General features: G+C 39.1%; 1 protein-coding gene across 2 annotated transcripts in view; it reads left to right on the forward strand.

Moving 5' to 3' along the window:
• Positions 1 to 12264, forward strand: part of VPS8 (VPS8 subunit of CORVET complex) — a 251261-nt gene that overhangs the window by 151039 nt on the left and 87958 nt on the right. For both annotated transcript variants that reach the window (XM_080796297.1, XM_080796298.1), the window contains exon 35: positions 2688 to 2734. In XM_080796297.1, the coding sequence (XP_080652423.1) occupies positions 2688 to 2734 (47 nt within the window). The remainder of the gene's footprint in view (positions 1 to 2687; positions 2735 to 12264) is intronic.

A 12264-nucleotide genomic window follows, 5' to 3' on the forward strand; every position in this document is an offset into this window, starting at 1 on the left:
CAGACATGCCTGGGCTGGGTCCTGAGTGATAGGCATCAGTTTTCCAGTCAGAGAATTGAGAATAGCTTTCTAAATAGAAGATTCTGGGTATGTAAAGACTTGAAGGCATGAGACAACATGCATATCCAGAGAATGGCCAGGTCTGTGAAGCCTGACATGCTGGGGGCATTGGTGGGAGGAGCATTCAGGTGAGCCAGAGAAGGTCTGAATGAGGGAGGAGTTAAAGGTATAGGGGCTAGAAACTGGAGTTTGCACTCTGATACTGAACTATCTTATGTGTAGTGCTAAGAAATTATACCGTATCTTCTAGATAACCTAGAGAATTACTAAAGTTTTTCAGCAAAAGAACATTATCAGATTCATTTTATAGAAAATTAGTTTTATCATGTAGGGAGTGGACCTGCAAAGAAAGCATATGGAGAACAGAGACCACGTAGGCCAGTTAGAAGATGAAGGGTCTTGGCAGAAGATGGTGAGGATGGGGACTAAGTGGCAGTGATATGGACAGGTTCAGGATGTGTTTGTGAAGTAAAACATGTAGGGCTTCGAATGAAGTTGGAGGTGATGGGAGATGTTAAAAGTTACTCCCAGGGGCGCCTGGGTGGCTCAGTGGGTTAAAGCCTCTGCCTTTGGCTCAGGTCATGATCCCAGGGTCCTGGGATCGAGCCCCGCATCGGGCTCTCTGCTCAGCAGGGAGCCTGCTTCCTCCTCTCTCTCTCTCTGCCTGCTTCTCTGCCTACTTGTGATCTCTGTCTGTCAAATAAATAAATAAAATCTTAAAAAAAATAAATAAATAAAAGTTACTCCCAGACATCAGGCTTGGCTGTCCAGCATGATGAGGTCCTTTAACTCAATATAAAGACACATCTGTGGATTCAAATATTACGTCCCTGCTGTGAACCAGAAACACTGTTACGTGCCAAGGATACAAAAAATATATACATGTATCCCTGTGCTGGAGGAAGAAGACGGATAAGCCAAAAGACAGTTGCAGAATAATTGGACTTGAATGAAGATAGAGCATTGCTCAGGATACTGAGGAAGTACGTGGAGAGTCAGCCAGTCCATTCTAGTGATGAGGGCAGGAGGACATTTCTGCTAAAACTACTCTCAGTCCACAGAGCCTCTCCCCTCTTTAAAAGTCAGCAGTTTCTGATGAATCTCCTCATCTTTAGTGCTGTTACTGTCATTTAAAATGTAAGCCTACCCAGTGCAGCATTTTCTATTTTCCTTAGTCTCTCAAGATCCTTAGAGACAGAGAAGACAAGTAAATGAATATAATGTCACTCATCAGACAAATATAAAAAAGCTGAAGTGTCATGGATTTTTTTTTTTTAAACCAGCTTTTTGTGGAGTGGTTGTAGAGTCATACACATTTCTTTTAAGGAAATGAAGTGTTTATTTATTGCAGAGATTTACTGAATATGAGAGAATCCCACACAAATTTTTTAACCTACCTTTCTTGGTGGCAAGAAATATGCTTCTGACCAATCATTCTGAGAATTCTTAAAATGAAAACAAAAGCCAGAATATTAAGTTATAACCAGAAGGAAGGTCATATTAAATAAAACAAAATGATAGACCAGGGAAAAGATAGAAAATCAAAGACTGATAAATATATTCTAAATGTCACCTTCTAAATTACATTAATCCTTTCCAGTTTTGAGTTCCATGCTTTGTACAGGTAAAGTTTGAATGTATCCAAAAATAAAGAAAAAAACTAAGCTATAATTTTTGCTTAGTTTTCTTAAGAACTTAAAAACATTATTTATATTGATAGAGTATTTTAAGGTGTATCTCATTTAAATCTCACCTCTACCCTGTGCAGAAGGCAGAGAAGATATTGCTGTTCTCTTTTTCACATAAGTAACTGAATCGCTAAGAGAGGCAGTGGTTTATACCAAGTCACATAGCAAATAAGTGGAAGAAACAGAACCCAGATTTTATGGCATATTACCTGCTAACATGTTGCAGTGTGTTGTCTCCTGTAGTTGATTACATTGGGGAGTTAATGAACTTTTTTGGTGCTGTGTGCTGTTTGGGCCTCAAACTCCCCCCCTACTTAGATGATCTCCCAATAGGCTATCCTCAAAAGAAGAGGACCAGGTGAGGCAGTGTAAAGCCCTCCGTGTAGCCAGAACACATTGTCATCACAGCAGTTCAGAGCACCTACCATTCCCAGAGTCCTCGTGCTGAGAACCACTAAGGGGTGTATCTTAGTAGAGGGCCATTGGGGGAGGGACAGTTAACAATGCACTTGTGTTTCTTCTGCACTCAAAATAGAATGTGTGACAGTGATTTGAATTACTGGGAGGAAATGACCTCCAAATGACTCTTCAGAATTTCTTAGATCTGTACAGAAGACTTAATGGAAATTTGTGCACTTTAAAAGGGTTTTCTAGGGGCGCCTGGGTGGCTCAGTGGGTTAAAGCCTCTGCCTTTGGCTCAGGTCATGATCCCAGGGTCCTGGGGTCGAGTCCTGCGTCGGGCTCTCTGCTCGACAGGGAGCCTGCTTCTCCCTCTCCCTCTGCCTGCCTCTCTGCCTACTTGTGATCTCTGTCTGTCAAATAAATAAATAAATAAATAAATAAATCTTTTTAAAAAAATAAAGGGGTTTTCTAGTTTGGCATAGTTTGAAGAATTTTTTTTTAATGTTTATTTGTATTTTTTATTGTTTTTCTATTCAGAACCAGGTTTTGCTTTTCAAATTTCTGAGGAGTCTTCTTGACCCAAGGTATGTTAATAAATTTAAGTTTCTCATTATACACAGATGAAAAATCAAAGGAAATAAATTGAGGCTAAGAATACCTGCCCAGGGCTCCTGGGTGGCTCAGTGGGTTAAGCCTCTGCCTTTGGCTCAGGTCATGATCTCAGGGACCTGGGATCAAGCCCCGCATCGGGCTCTCTGCTCAGTGGGGAGCCTGCTTCCCCCCACTTCTCTCTGCCTGCCTCTCTGCCTACTTGTGCTCTCTCTCTGTCAAATTAAAATATATATATATATATTTTTAAAAGGAGTACTGGCCCATTGTGGGGCGCCTGGGTGGCTCAGTAGGTTAAGTGTCCAACTCTTGATTTTTGGCTCAGGTCATGATCTCAGGGTCATAGAGCTTGCTTAAGATTCTCTCTCTGCCCCTCCACCCTCCAAAAAGAGAAAAAAAGAAACTGGCCCACTATATCCAAATAGTATAATCAACTTTTGATTTTTAGTGTTAGTTTGAGTAATAGTTTCATAGATCATAGCAAAATATATGATGAAAGTAGATTATACTGTGAGGGAATGCTTTTCTTTGCATTTGAACATGAGCATACATGTTGACTTGTTATCATTATAAAAAACAAAAGTGAATCTGTGCCATGAAGACATGTTTTAGGAAGAATCTGATGACTATCTAGCTTCCCCTTTCTATCCTAACTTCACTCCTTCCTGTTCTTTATTCCACGCTGTGGATTGATAGCTTTACTTTCAAAGTAAACAGCTAGTTCCCAGCTCACCCCTAAATTGATTCCCTCTTAAATCCTCGTTTGAGGTGTTAGTTTAAAATAACTTCTTGTGGTGGTGTGAGAAGAGAAGTTTAATTTTTTTTTTAAGTGCTACTGTGGTACTCATCAAATAAAACTAACCCAGGGAGATGATGAGATTAGTAATGGATTTGTAACAAGCAAAGCAGCTCTGTGTGTGAGATCTTAACATTTTGCTCTGACTAAGTGGACTGTTTGGGAGTTGAGTGGAATAATATTTAACATCCTCTAACACAGTCACTCTGTCTTAACTGGAAGTATGTGTCAGAATCACCTTAGAAACTTGTAAAAATTCTGACATCTGGGCCCAGACGCACAGAATCATTGTGGGCGGGAATATTTTTGATGTACACTCAGAGTTAAGCACCAGTGGCCGTGACAGAGCTTTTGCATCAGACATCCAAACTTTCATGTTGTGTTAGAACATACACCAGCCATTGAAAACAGCATAACAAATGATATAGAGGACAAGGGTAGATGGAGAGGAGAAGGGAGTTGAGGGAAATTGGAAGGGGAGGTGAACCATGAGAGACTATGGACTCTGAAAAACAACCTGAGGGTTTTGAAATGGCGGGGGTGGGAGGGTGGGGGAACCAGGTGGTAGGTATTAGGGAGGGCACAGATTGCATGGAGCACTGGGTGTGGTGAAAAAAACAATGAATACTGTTACGCTGAAAATAAATAAAAAATTTAATTAAAAAAAAAAGAAAACAGTCATTTAGTTACTTTAGTGATAATCTCAGTTTGGGTTATTCTAGTATTTGGTGCTATTTTTACATACCAAAATGCCAGTAGTTTTGTTGATTGTAATAATTTTTGAAATCTCCATCATTTGAATCTAGAGCAGACTGTGCTGCATTGCAGTCAGTCATCCACATGTGCATATGCAGATGTTCAGAAAAGCAGTCTGACTACATACCCCGCACCCCTGTTCAAGACGTGTTCATGATGAAGTCTTAGAATATAAATAAGTTTCGGTGGGGTGGGGTCTGGAGCCGATGACCAAGAAAGAATTCTTGAGACATCTTTGGTACAAAATAGTGGTTTATTAAAGCATGGGGACAGGACCCGTGGGCAGAAAGAGCTGCTGCTGTGGGGCTGTGAGGAGTGGTCCATTATATGCTTGCAGTTTGGGGAGGAGGTTAGGGATGGCATAAGTCTCTGAGGAATTTTGGAAGCAAGGTTTCTAGGACCTTGAGGGGCTAGCTATTGTTGGGCAAAAGGTTATTTATTACCAGTAATAAAACCTTTGTGTGAGACCCTTTAGCTGTATATCAGTAGGCCCCTGAGCTTAGGAATGATTGTCAACACTATCTTGGAGGGTCTAGAGATAAAGGAAGATTCCAAAGGAATTGTTAAAGTAGACTTACAGGATCCTGGTTGGGGGGTAGGAGGTCGGTCAGGCTATGATTGCCCTTTGCCCTTATTACTTAGCAAAGTGTTAAGGTGGAGGCAGTTGAGTCCCTAGAGGAATGTCACTCTGCCTGTTTTAGGGGCTTGTCAGTGGGTAAGGAAATTTAATAAATTTTCTCCTGCCTCTGTTTCCCACATCATTCAGATTACCAGTGTTTTAGTTCCCTGTTCTCAGACTATCAAATGAGGCTAGATACCTTTATTTTTATTTCTGTTCATCATTTGGCTCTCCCTCAGAGCCATTCTGGGCCAACATCTACTTCTATAATGAACTTCTATAATGAACGGGTAGAAACATCTTAGATCAGTTGGGGGCTGGTGGGGAAAAGACGGGCGAGCTGGGGACAGAGATGTGAAGGAAGGGTGGAGGTTCTAGGCAGGCAGAGGAAGGACCCAACTCCAGCTTCAGCCCTTTCTTCAGATCCTGTGCACCCCTTTTCCCATGGCACAGTTCCTTCTGTTCCTCTCTTGTGCCATGTCCATTCTCCTAGTGATGTGGAAATGTTGGGGTTCGGAGCCTCAAGAATTCATTCTTGGGCCTTCTTCGGTGCAAAAATATGTTTTTATAGTATGGGACAGGACCCAGAAGCAGAAAGGGCTACCCTCAGATTGTGAGGAGCAGCTGATTGTACACTATGGAGTTGGGGGAAGTTTCCAAAAGGATTTTCATATGCTAAAGAGGACTCTTGGGACACTGGCAGCCTAGCTATTGTCAAGTTAAGGTTGTTTTTCCCTCTAGCAAGACATTAACCTTAAGATTGGGAGTTCCTGGAAGAATGTTATGTTCTGCCCACCTTAAGTATCTGTCAGTGGGCTGCAGTTATAAGGAAGTTTAATTTCTTCTACATTTCCTTTTGCCTTTGTTCCCCACCTCACTAGGACCTGGCACCTCTTCCCTTAGAATCATTTATTTGATCAGGTCCTTTTTCCCCAACCGTCCTACGTGGAGAGACTCAAGCTAGAAGGACAGAGGAAGTTCAGCTTTGTGTTTGGTCTTTTCTCACATGTAATAAAATATAGAAGGTAATATTGACCAAATCTTATTTTTTATAAATAAAAAAATACCAATATTAGGTTATGTAAATATCAATACAATTACTAATCGGAATGACTGATTTTCCACCACATTGTAGCTTTTCAAAATAAATATGCTTTTTGAGTAATCTGAAAAAGGCATTAGAGTCTTGTTAGGTTCCGGGAAACAAGAGAGTATGGAAAAGATACTAAGAGGAAAAAGAACAGAAGAATACATAGACTGGAAATTGCCTGCCTGGCGATTTCGTCGGCAGATAGTGGAGGCTGTTCTTGCCTTTGGTTCTTCCATTTCTGTCCTTAAGCAATAGATATATATTTTTTTTTAAATAACTGGGTTCTCCCCCCACCACTCAAGAAGCTCTTTTAGCAGCATTTTGGCAAGATAGGAAAATTAAAGAGAAGAATCATTTTCAGATAGAGACTGTTTGTATATGTATGTCGTGTCAGAATATTGCCTTTTTTTTTTTTACTTTTGCCCACAAAACCCCAGTTGATAGGATCCTGTGTGTGTGTGTCTTCGACTTAACATTTACAAATACTCGTTGAGTTATTTTATTTTACCCTTTATTTTAAAATAAAAAAAGAAATAAAAAAATAAAAATAAAAAAGCCTTTTATTTTGTTTATAGCATTTTTAAAGGGACAAATCATCTATTTGAGTTCTTACGTTTTTTCTGTTGTCTTTATTCAATTTCTTTATGTTATCTTTACTATGTATATAATGTCCTCAGTAGAATTAATTGACCTACAAAGATATTGGTGGCATCTGTACATAGAAAGATTAGATAGTTTTTGGCGGGGGAGTTAATCCTACAGAAGCAAATTACTTGCCTGAATTGAGGCCAACAGCTTGGGAGAGAACAGATTTGCATTCTCTTCCAATTCCCTTCTTTGGGACAGCTGCTCCACAAAGCTCACCCCACCCCCACTCCCTGTGTGCTCTCCTGCCAGACCAAGCATTCTCCTGGGAGTTCTCCTAATGTATTTACATCCAGATGTAGGCCTTTTGTGCAGTGGGGATGCTTGAAGGATAATACAAAAGGACATTGATGGTTTTTGTGGGGCTATGAGCTGCATAAGGAATAAAGAGAATGTGCGAGTATATTTATATTCACAATATTTTCTTCAGTACACTTCTCTTGGTAATGTCAATGTAGCTTTTGTCAACCATGTCCTGGAGGCCTCTGAAATACGTGGTATGATTTTCTTGTAGGGGAAGAAAAAAAAACCACATAGAAGTCACATTGTATTTCTAATCTTTAATCAAAATAAAGTAAAAATTGAGCATTACTAAGAAAACGAGTAACTTAGATTATGGAAATGGTTATAATATTGGATTTAAGTTGAACCTGTGTTTCTGTGGGTAATTTTGAAAGGATATTTTAACATATTGACATTCATTGTTGAAATAACATATTTCAAAATTAAAATAAAATATTAGAACGTTATAGGGGCACCTGGATGGCTCAGCAGATTAAGCATCCAACTCTTGATTTCAGCTCATATGATATCGAGCCACTGCATGGGGAAACCCCTGCTCAGCAGGGAGTCTGCTTGAGGTTCTTGCCCACCCACCCCCCACAGCCCCCGCACCCCCCCCCCCGCAGCATGCGGACAAGCACACACTGTCTCTAAAATAAATAAATCTTTAAAAAAATTAGAATATTATGTTCATGAACTTTGACATAGGAAAATTCATTTCTACTTGAGTGACTTCCTATCAGCTTGTCCAGGCTTACCACCAGCTATCATACTGTTAGGACAAATTTTGTTCTACACTTCAGAGGTTCTTCTGGTTGGACTAAGAATCAAATTGACATGAATCAGATTAACAGGAGAAAAATTTAATTTCATATGTATGAAAACTGCACATGCATGAGAGTATCAAAGACAGGTAAAATGAAGTATTTATTGCCGGCGTGGGCTAAGGAATGGGATATAAGGACCTGGGGCTTCCGAGGGGAGGAGGGCAATTCACAGGGCAAGAAGAAGAGCAAATGTTTAGTATTTAGGTGTTTGCCCTGCCATACAAATGGGTCACTCGGGTAAAATTTATCTCTGATAATAACTCTTACTCTGGGAAAGTCTCCCAATTTAGACTCTTTTAGGTAGTTAATGGAGGGGCAGAATTTCTCTTTAGCTCACAGGGCCTTGATTGCCTTTAGCTCAAAATAGTCCATATGCCAAAGAAACCCATTTTGAGGAGACTTGTTCTGAACCCTTCAGTGTCTTTGGTTAGTACTTTGCCAGCAGCTTGGGTTCAGTCTTTTAAATCATATCATTTCCTAATCTCCAGGCCTTGCAGGTGGATGGATGGATTATAGTGAGCAAGCAAGAAAGAAAATAGTGTACATGTGTTTATTTTTTATTCCTTTATTCAAGACTTCTTTATAATGAAATTGCTGTCTGCTAAGTACTGTGCTAGAAGTTGAAATGGCTCAAAATTGTACTTACTTTTTCTCAATCCAAACCTGCTGCTTTTTTTATTATCTCTCCTAGCAAATGGCATTATCTGCCCATTTATTTCATTTAACAATTTACTGAGTAACTACAGCATGCTAAGCACTCTGACAGGCATGGAAGATGAAATAGTGAATAAGATGGGGCCCTGCCTTAAGGGAATTTACACTCTAATGGAGGAAATAGATAAGTTAGCAGGCAATTACCTTTAAGTGTTTTAAATAAAATTCTGAGAGTGATGATGGATTCTTCACTTTGCTTTACACACTGCACTCCACCTTCTCGACCACACCACACAGAACCAGTCATGACGTCAGCCTCTTGGGGGCCTCCTGTCTGTATGGGCTTCTCTGTTCTCTCCCCCACTGCCCTAGTTTAGCCACACAGTATCTCTCTCCTGATCCCTCCTCCTGGCCTCCTAACCACCTTCTTGATTCTCCTTCCATTTTTGAACAGGCAAAGTTCTCCTTCTCAAAGCTCTTTCCCTTCCCTTATCCGAGGCAAAATGCAGACTCCTCATGGCCCTCTTTGATGTGATTCAGGCATATCTGTCCAGCTTCATTTTCTTCCTTGTTCCCATTTCTCTTTGCCCCCGTATTCCTCGGCAGTACTGGCCTGTTTGTTCAGAGGAGGCACTACATGTCGTCATTCCTCTCTTTGCCTGTGTGTTTCTCCGTTAGACCACTTTGTTTTCTCAAGAGCAATTTAATACACGTATTATGTATATATATATATTTAATTTATACATGTTATTAAGAGCTCTCAAGTTACACATATGCTTTGATCCAGTGATTCAATTTTGGAAAATATTTTTTAAGGAAATAGTGTGAAAAACGGAGAGCTTTTCCCCTATGGTCAGGAACACGGCAGGGATGTCAGCTCTTTCCACCATTGTTCAACATAGTACTGTAAGTCTTAGCCTCCGTAATCAGACAACAAAAAGAAATAAAAGGCATGCAAGTGAACAATGAAGAAATCAAACTTTCACTCTTCTCAGAGGACATGATATTCTATGTAGAAAGCCTGAAAGACTCCACCAAAAGATTCGCTAGAACTGATATATGAACTCAACAAAGTTGCAGGATATAAAATCAACAGAAATCTCTTGACATCTGTATACCAATAATGAAGCAGCAGAAGGAAAAATCAAGGAATCGATCCCATTTACAGTTATACCAAAACCCCTAAGATATCTAGGAGTAAACCTAACCAAATAGGTAAAAAATCTGTACTCTGAAAACTGTAGAACACTTACGAAAGAAATTGAGGAAGACACAAAGAAGTGGAAAAACATTCCATGCTCATGCATTGGAAGAACAAATATCATTAAAATGGCTATACTACCCAAAGCAGTCTAGAATGAAATCCCTGTCAAAATAACACCAGCATTTTTCATAGAGCTAGAACGGGTAATTCTAAAATGTGTACGGAACCAGAAAAGACCCTGAATAGCCAAAGGAATGTTGAAAAAGAAAAGCAAAGCTGGAGCTGCCATAATTCCAGACTTCAAGTTATATTACGAAGTTGTAGTTATTAAAACAGTATGTTACTGGCACAAAAACAGGTACCTACGTCAATGGAACAGAATAGAGAACGCAGAAGTGGACCCACAACAGCTAATCTTCGACAAAGCAGGAAAGAATATCTAATAGAAAAAAGACATTCTCTTCAACAAATGGTGTTGGGAAAATTGGACAGCCACTTGCAGAAGAATGAAACTAGACCACTTTCTTATACCATACACAAAAAATAAATTTAAAATGGATGAAAGACCTAAGATAGGAAACCAAAATGTGAAATAGGAAATAAAAATCCTAGAGGAAAGCACAGGCAGCAACCTCTTTGACCTTGCTGTAGCAACCTCTTACTGGATACATCTCTGGAGGAAAGGGAAAACAAAAGCAGAAATGAACTACTAGGACTTCATCAAGATAAAAAACTTGTGCACAGCAGAGGAAACAACCAACAAAACTAAAAGGCAACCAATGGAATTGGAGAAGTTATTTGCAAATGGCATACTGGATAAAATCTATAAATCTATAAAGAACTTCTCAAAGTCAACACCCCAAAAATAATCCAGTTAAAAATGGTCAGAAAACATGAACAGACAGTTCTGCAAAAAAGACCTGCAAATGGCCAACAAACACATGGAAAAATCCTCAAGATCACTCATCATCAGGGAAATACAAATCAAATCCACAATGAGATATCACTTCACACCTATCAGAATGGCTAAAAATTAACTCAGGAAACAACAGATGTTGACAAGGATGCGGAGAAAGTGGAGCCCTCTTACACTGTGGGTAAGAATGCAAACGGGTGCAGCCATTCTGGAAAACAGTATGGAGGAGCATCAAAAAGTTAAAAACAGAACTTCTCTATTCAACAGTTGCACTACCAGATATTTACCCAGAGGATACAAAAATAGTGATTTGATGGGGCACATGCATCCCCTGATATTTATAGCAGCATTATCAACAATAGCCAAATTATGGAAAGAGCCCAAATGTCCATTGGCTTATGAATGGCTAAAGATGTGGTGTATAGATATACTATGAAATATTACTCAACCATCAAAAAGAATGAAATCTTGCCATTTGCAATGATGTGGATGGAACTAGAGTGCATTATGCTGAGTGAAATAAGTCAGTCAAAGAAAAACAAATTTTAAGGCTCTGTGTGGCTTTTATAATCCTACCCTTTCTTTTCTATTTATGTTACTATTTTTTATTCATTGCTTTTATTCCCCTTGCTTTTTCTTTTTTTCTTTTTTCTTTTTCCCCCTTGGTATTCTACCTTTTCTCCCTTTGGTTTTAATTGAGCATTTTATATGATTCCACTTTTTTCTCTTCTCTTAGTATATCAGTTGTTGTGTATTTTTTATTTTTATTTTTTTAGTGGTTTTCCTTTAGTTTGCAATACACATTTATAACTAATCCAAGTCCAGTATCAACACCATAGTTCCCAGGCATAGGATCAGTGCCTTATGACAGAGGATTCCTAATTCCTCCCTCTTGTCCCTTATTGCTGTCATTCATTTCACTTATCCTTAAGTTATAATCACTGACTACATTGTTAGTATTACTGTTTTGGACAGACTGTTTTCTATTAGGTCAGTTAAGAATAAGAAAAATAAAACATTTCATTTTGCCTTCATTAATTCCTTCCCTAATGCTCTTTCTTCATGTAGATCCAAATTTATGACCTATCTCATTTTCCTTCCTTTTGAGGAAGTTCTAACATTTCTTGAAAGGCAGGTCTACTGATGACATATTCTTACAATTTTTGTCTGTCTCAGAAAGTATTTTCTCTTTCACTTTTGAGAGAGAATTCTGCTGGATACAGAATTCTAGGTTGATGGGTTTTTTTCTTTCAACACTTTAAATACTTCCCTTTCCTCTCTTCTTGCTTGCATGGTTTATGAGAGAAGTCTGGTGTAATTTTATCCTTGGTCCTCTACAGGTAAGGTGTTTTCCTTCCCTCTGACTTCTTCTAAGATTTTCTCTTTGTCTTTGATTTTTTGCAGTTTGAATATGATATGCCCAGTTCTAGATTTTTGCTATTTGTCCTAGTAGGTATTCTCTGAGCTTCATGAGGGGTAGTTTGGTATCTGTTATTAATTTGGGGGGAAATTCTCAGTCATTATTGCTGCAAATATTTCTTCTGTCCCATATTCTCTTTTCCTTAGGTGTTACCTTTTATACTTGTCCCACAGTTCTTGGATATTCTGTTCTGAGCCCCCCTGCCCACAGTTTTGTTTTGTTTTGTTTTGTTTTCCTTTGTTATTTCAGCTTGGAAATTTCTTTGACATGTTACTGACATACCTTGCTCAGCTGTG

Source organism: Martes martes, assembly GCF_963455335.1.
Source record: "Martes martes genome assembly, chromosome: 1".
NCBI classification, from domain to species: Eukaryota; Metazoa; Chordata; class Mammalia; order Carnivora; family Mustelidae; genus Martes; species Martes martes.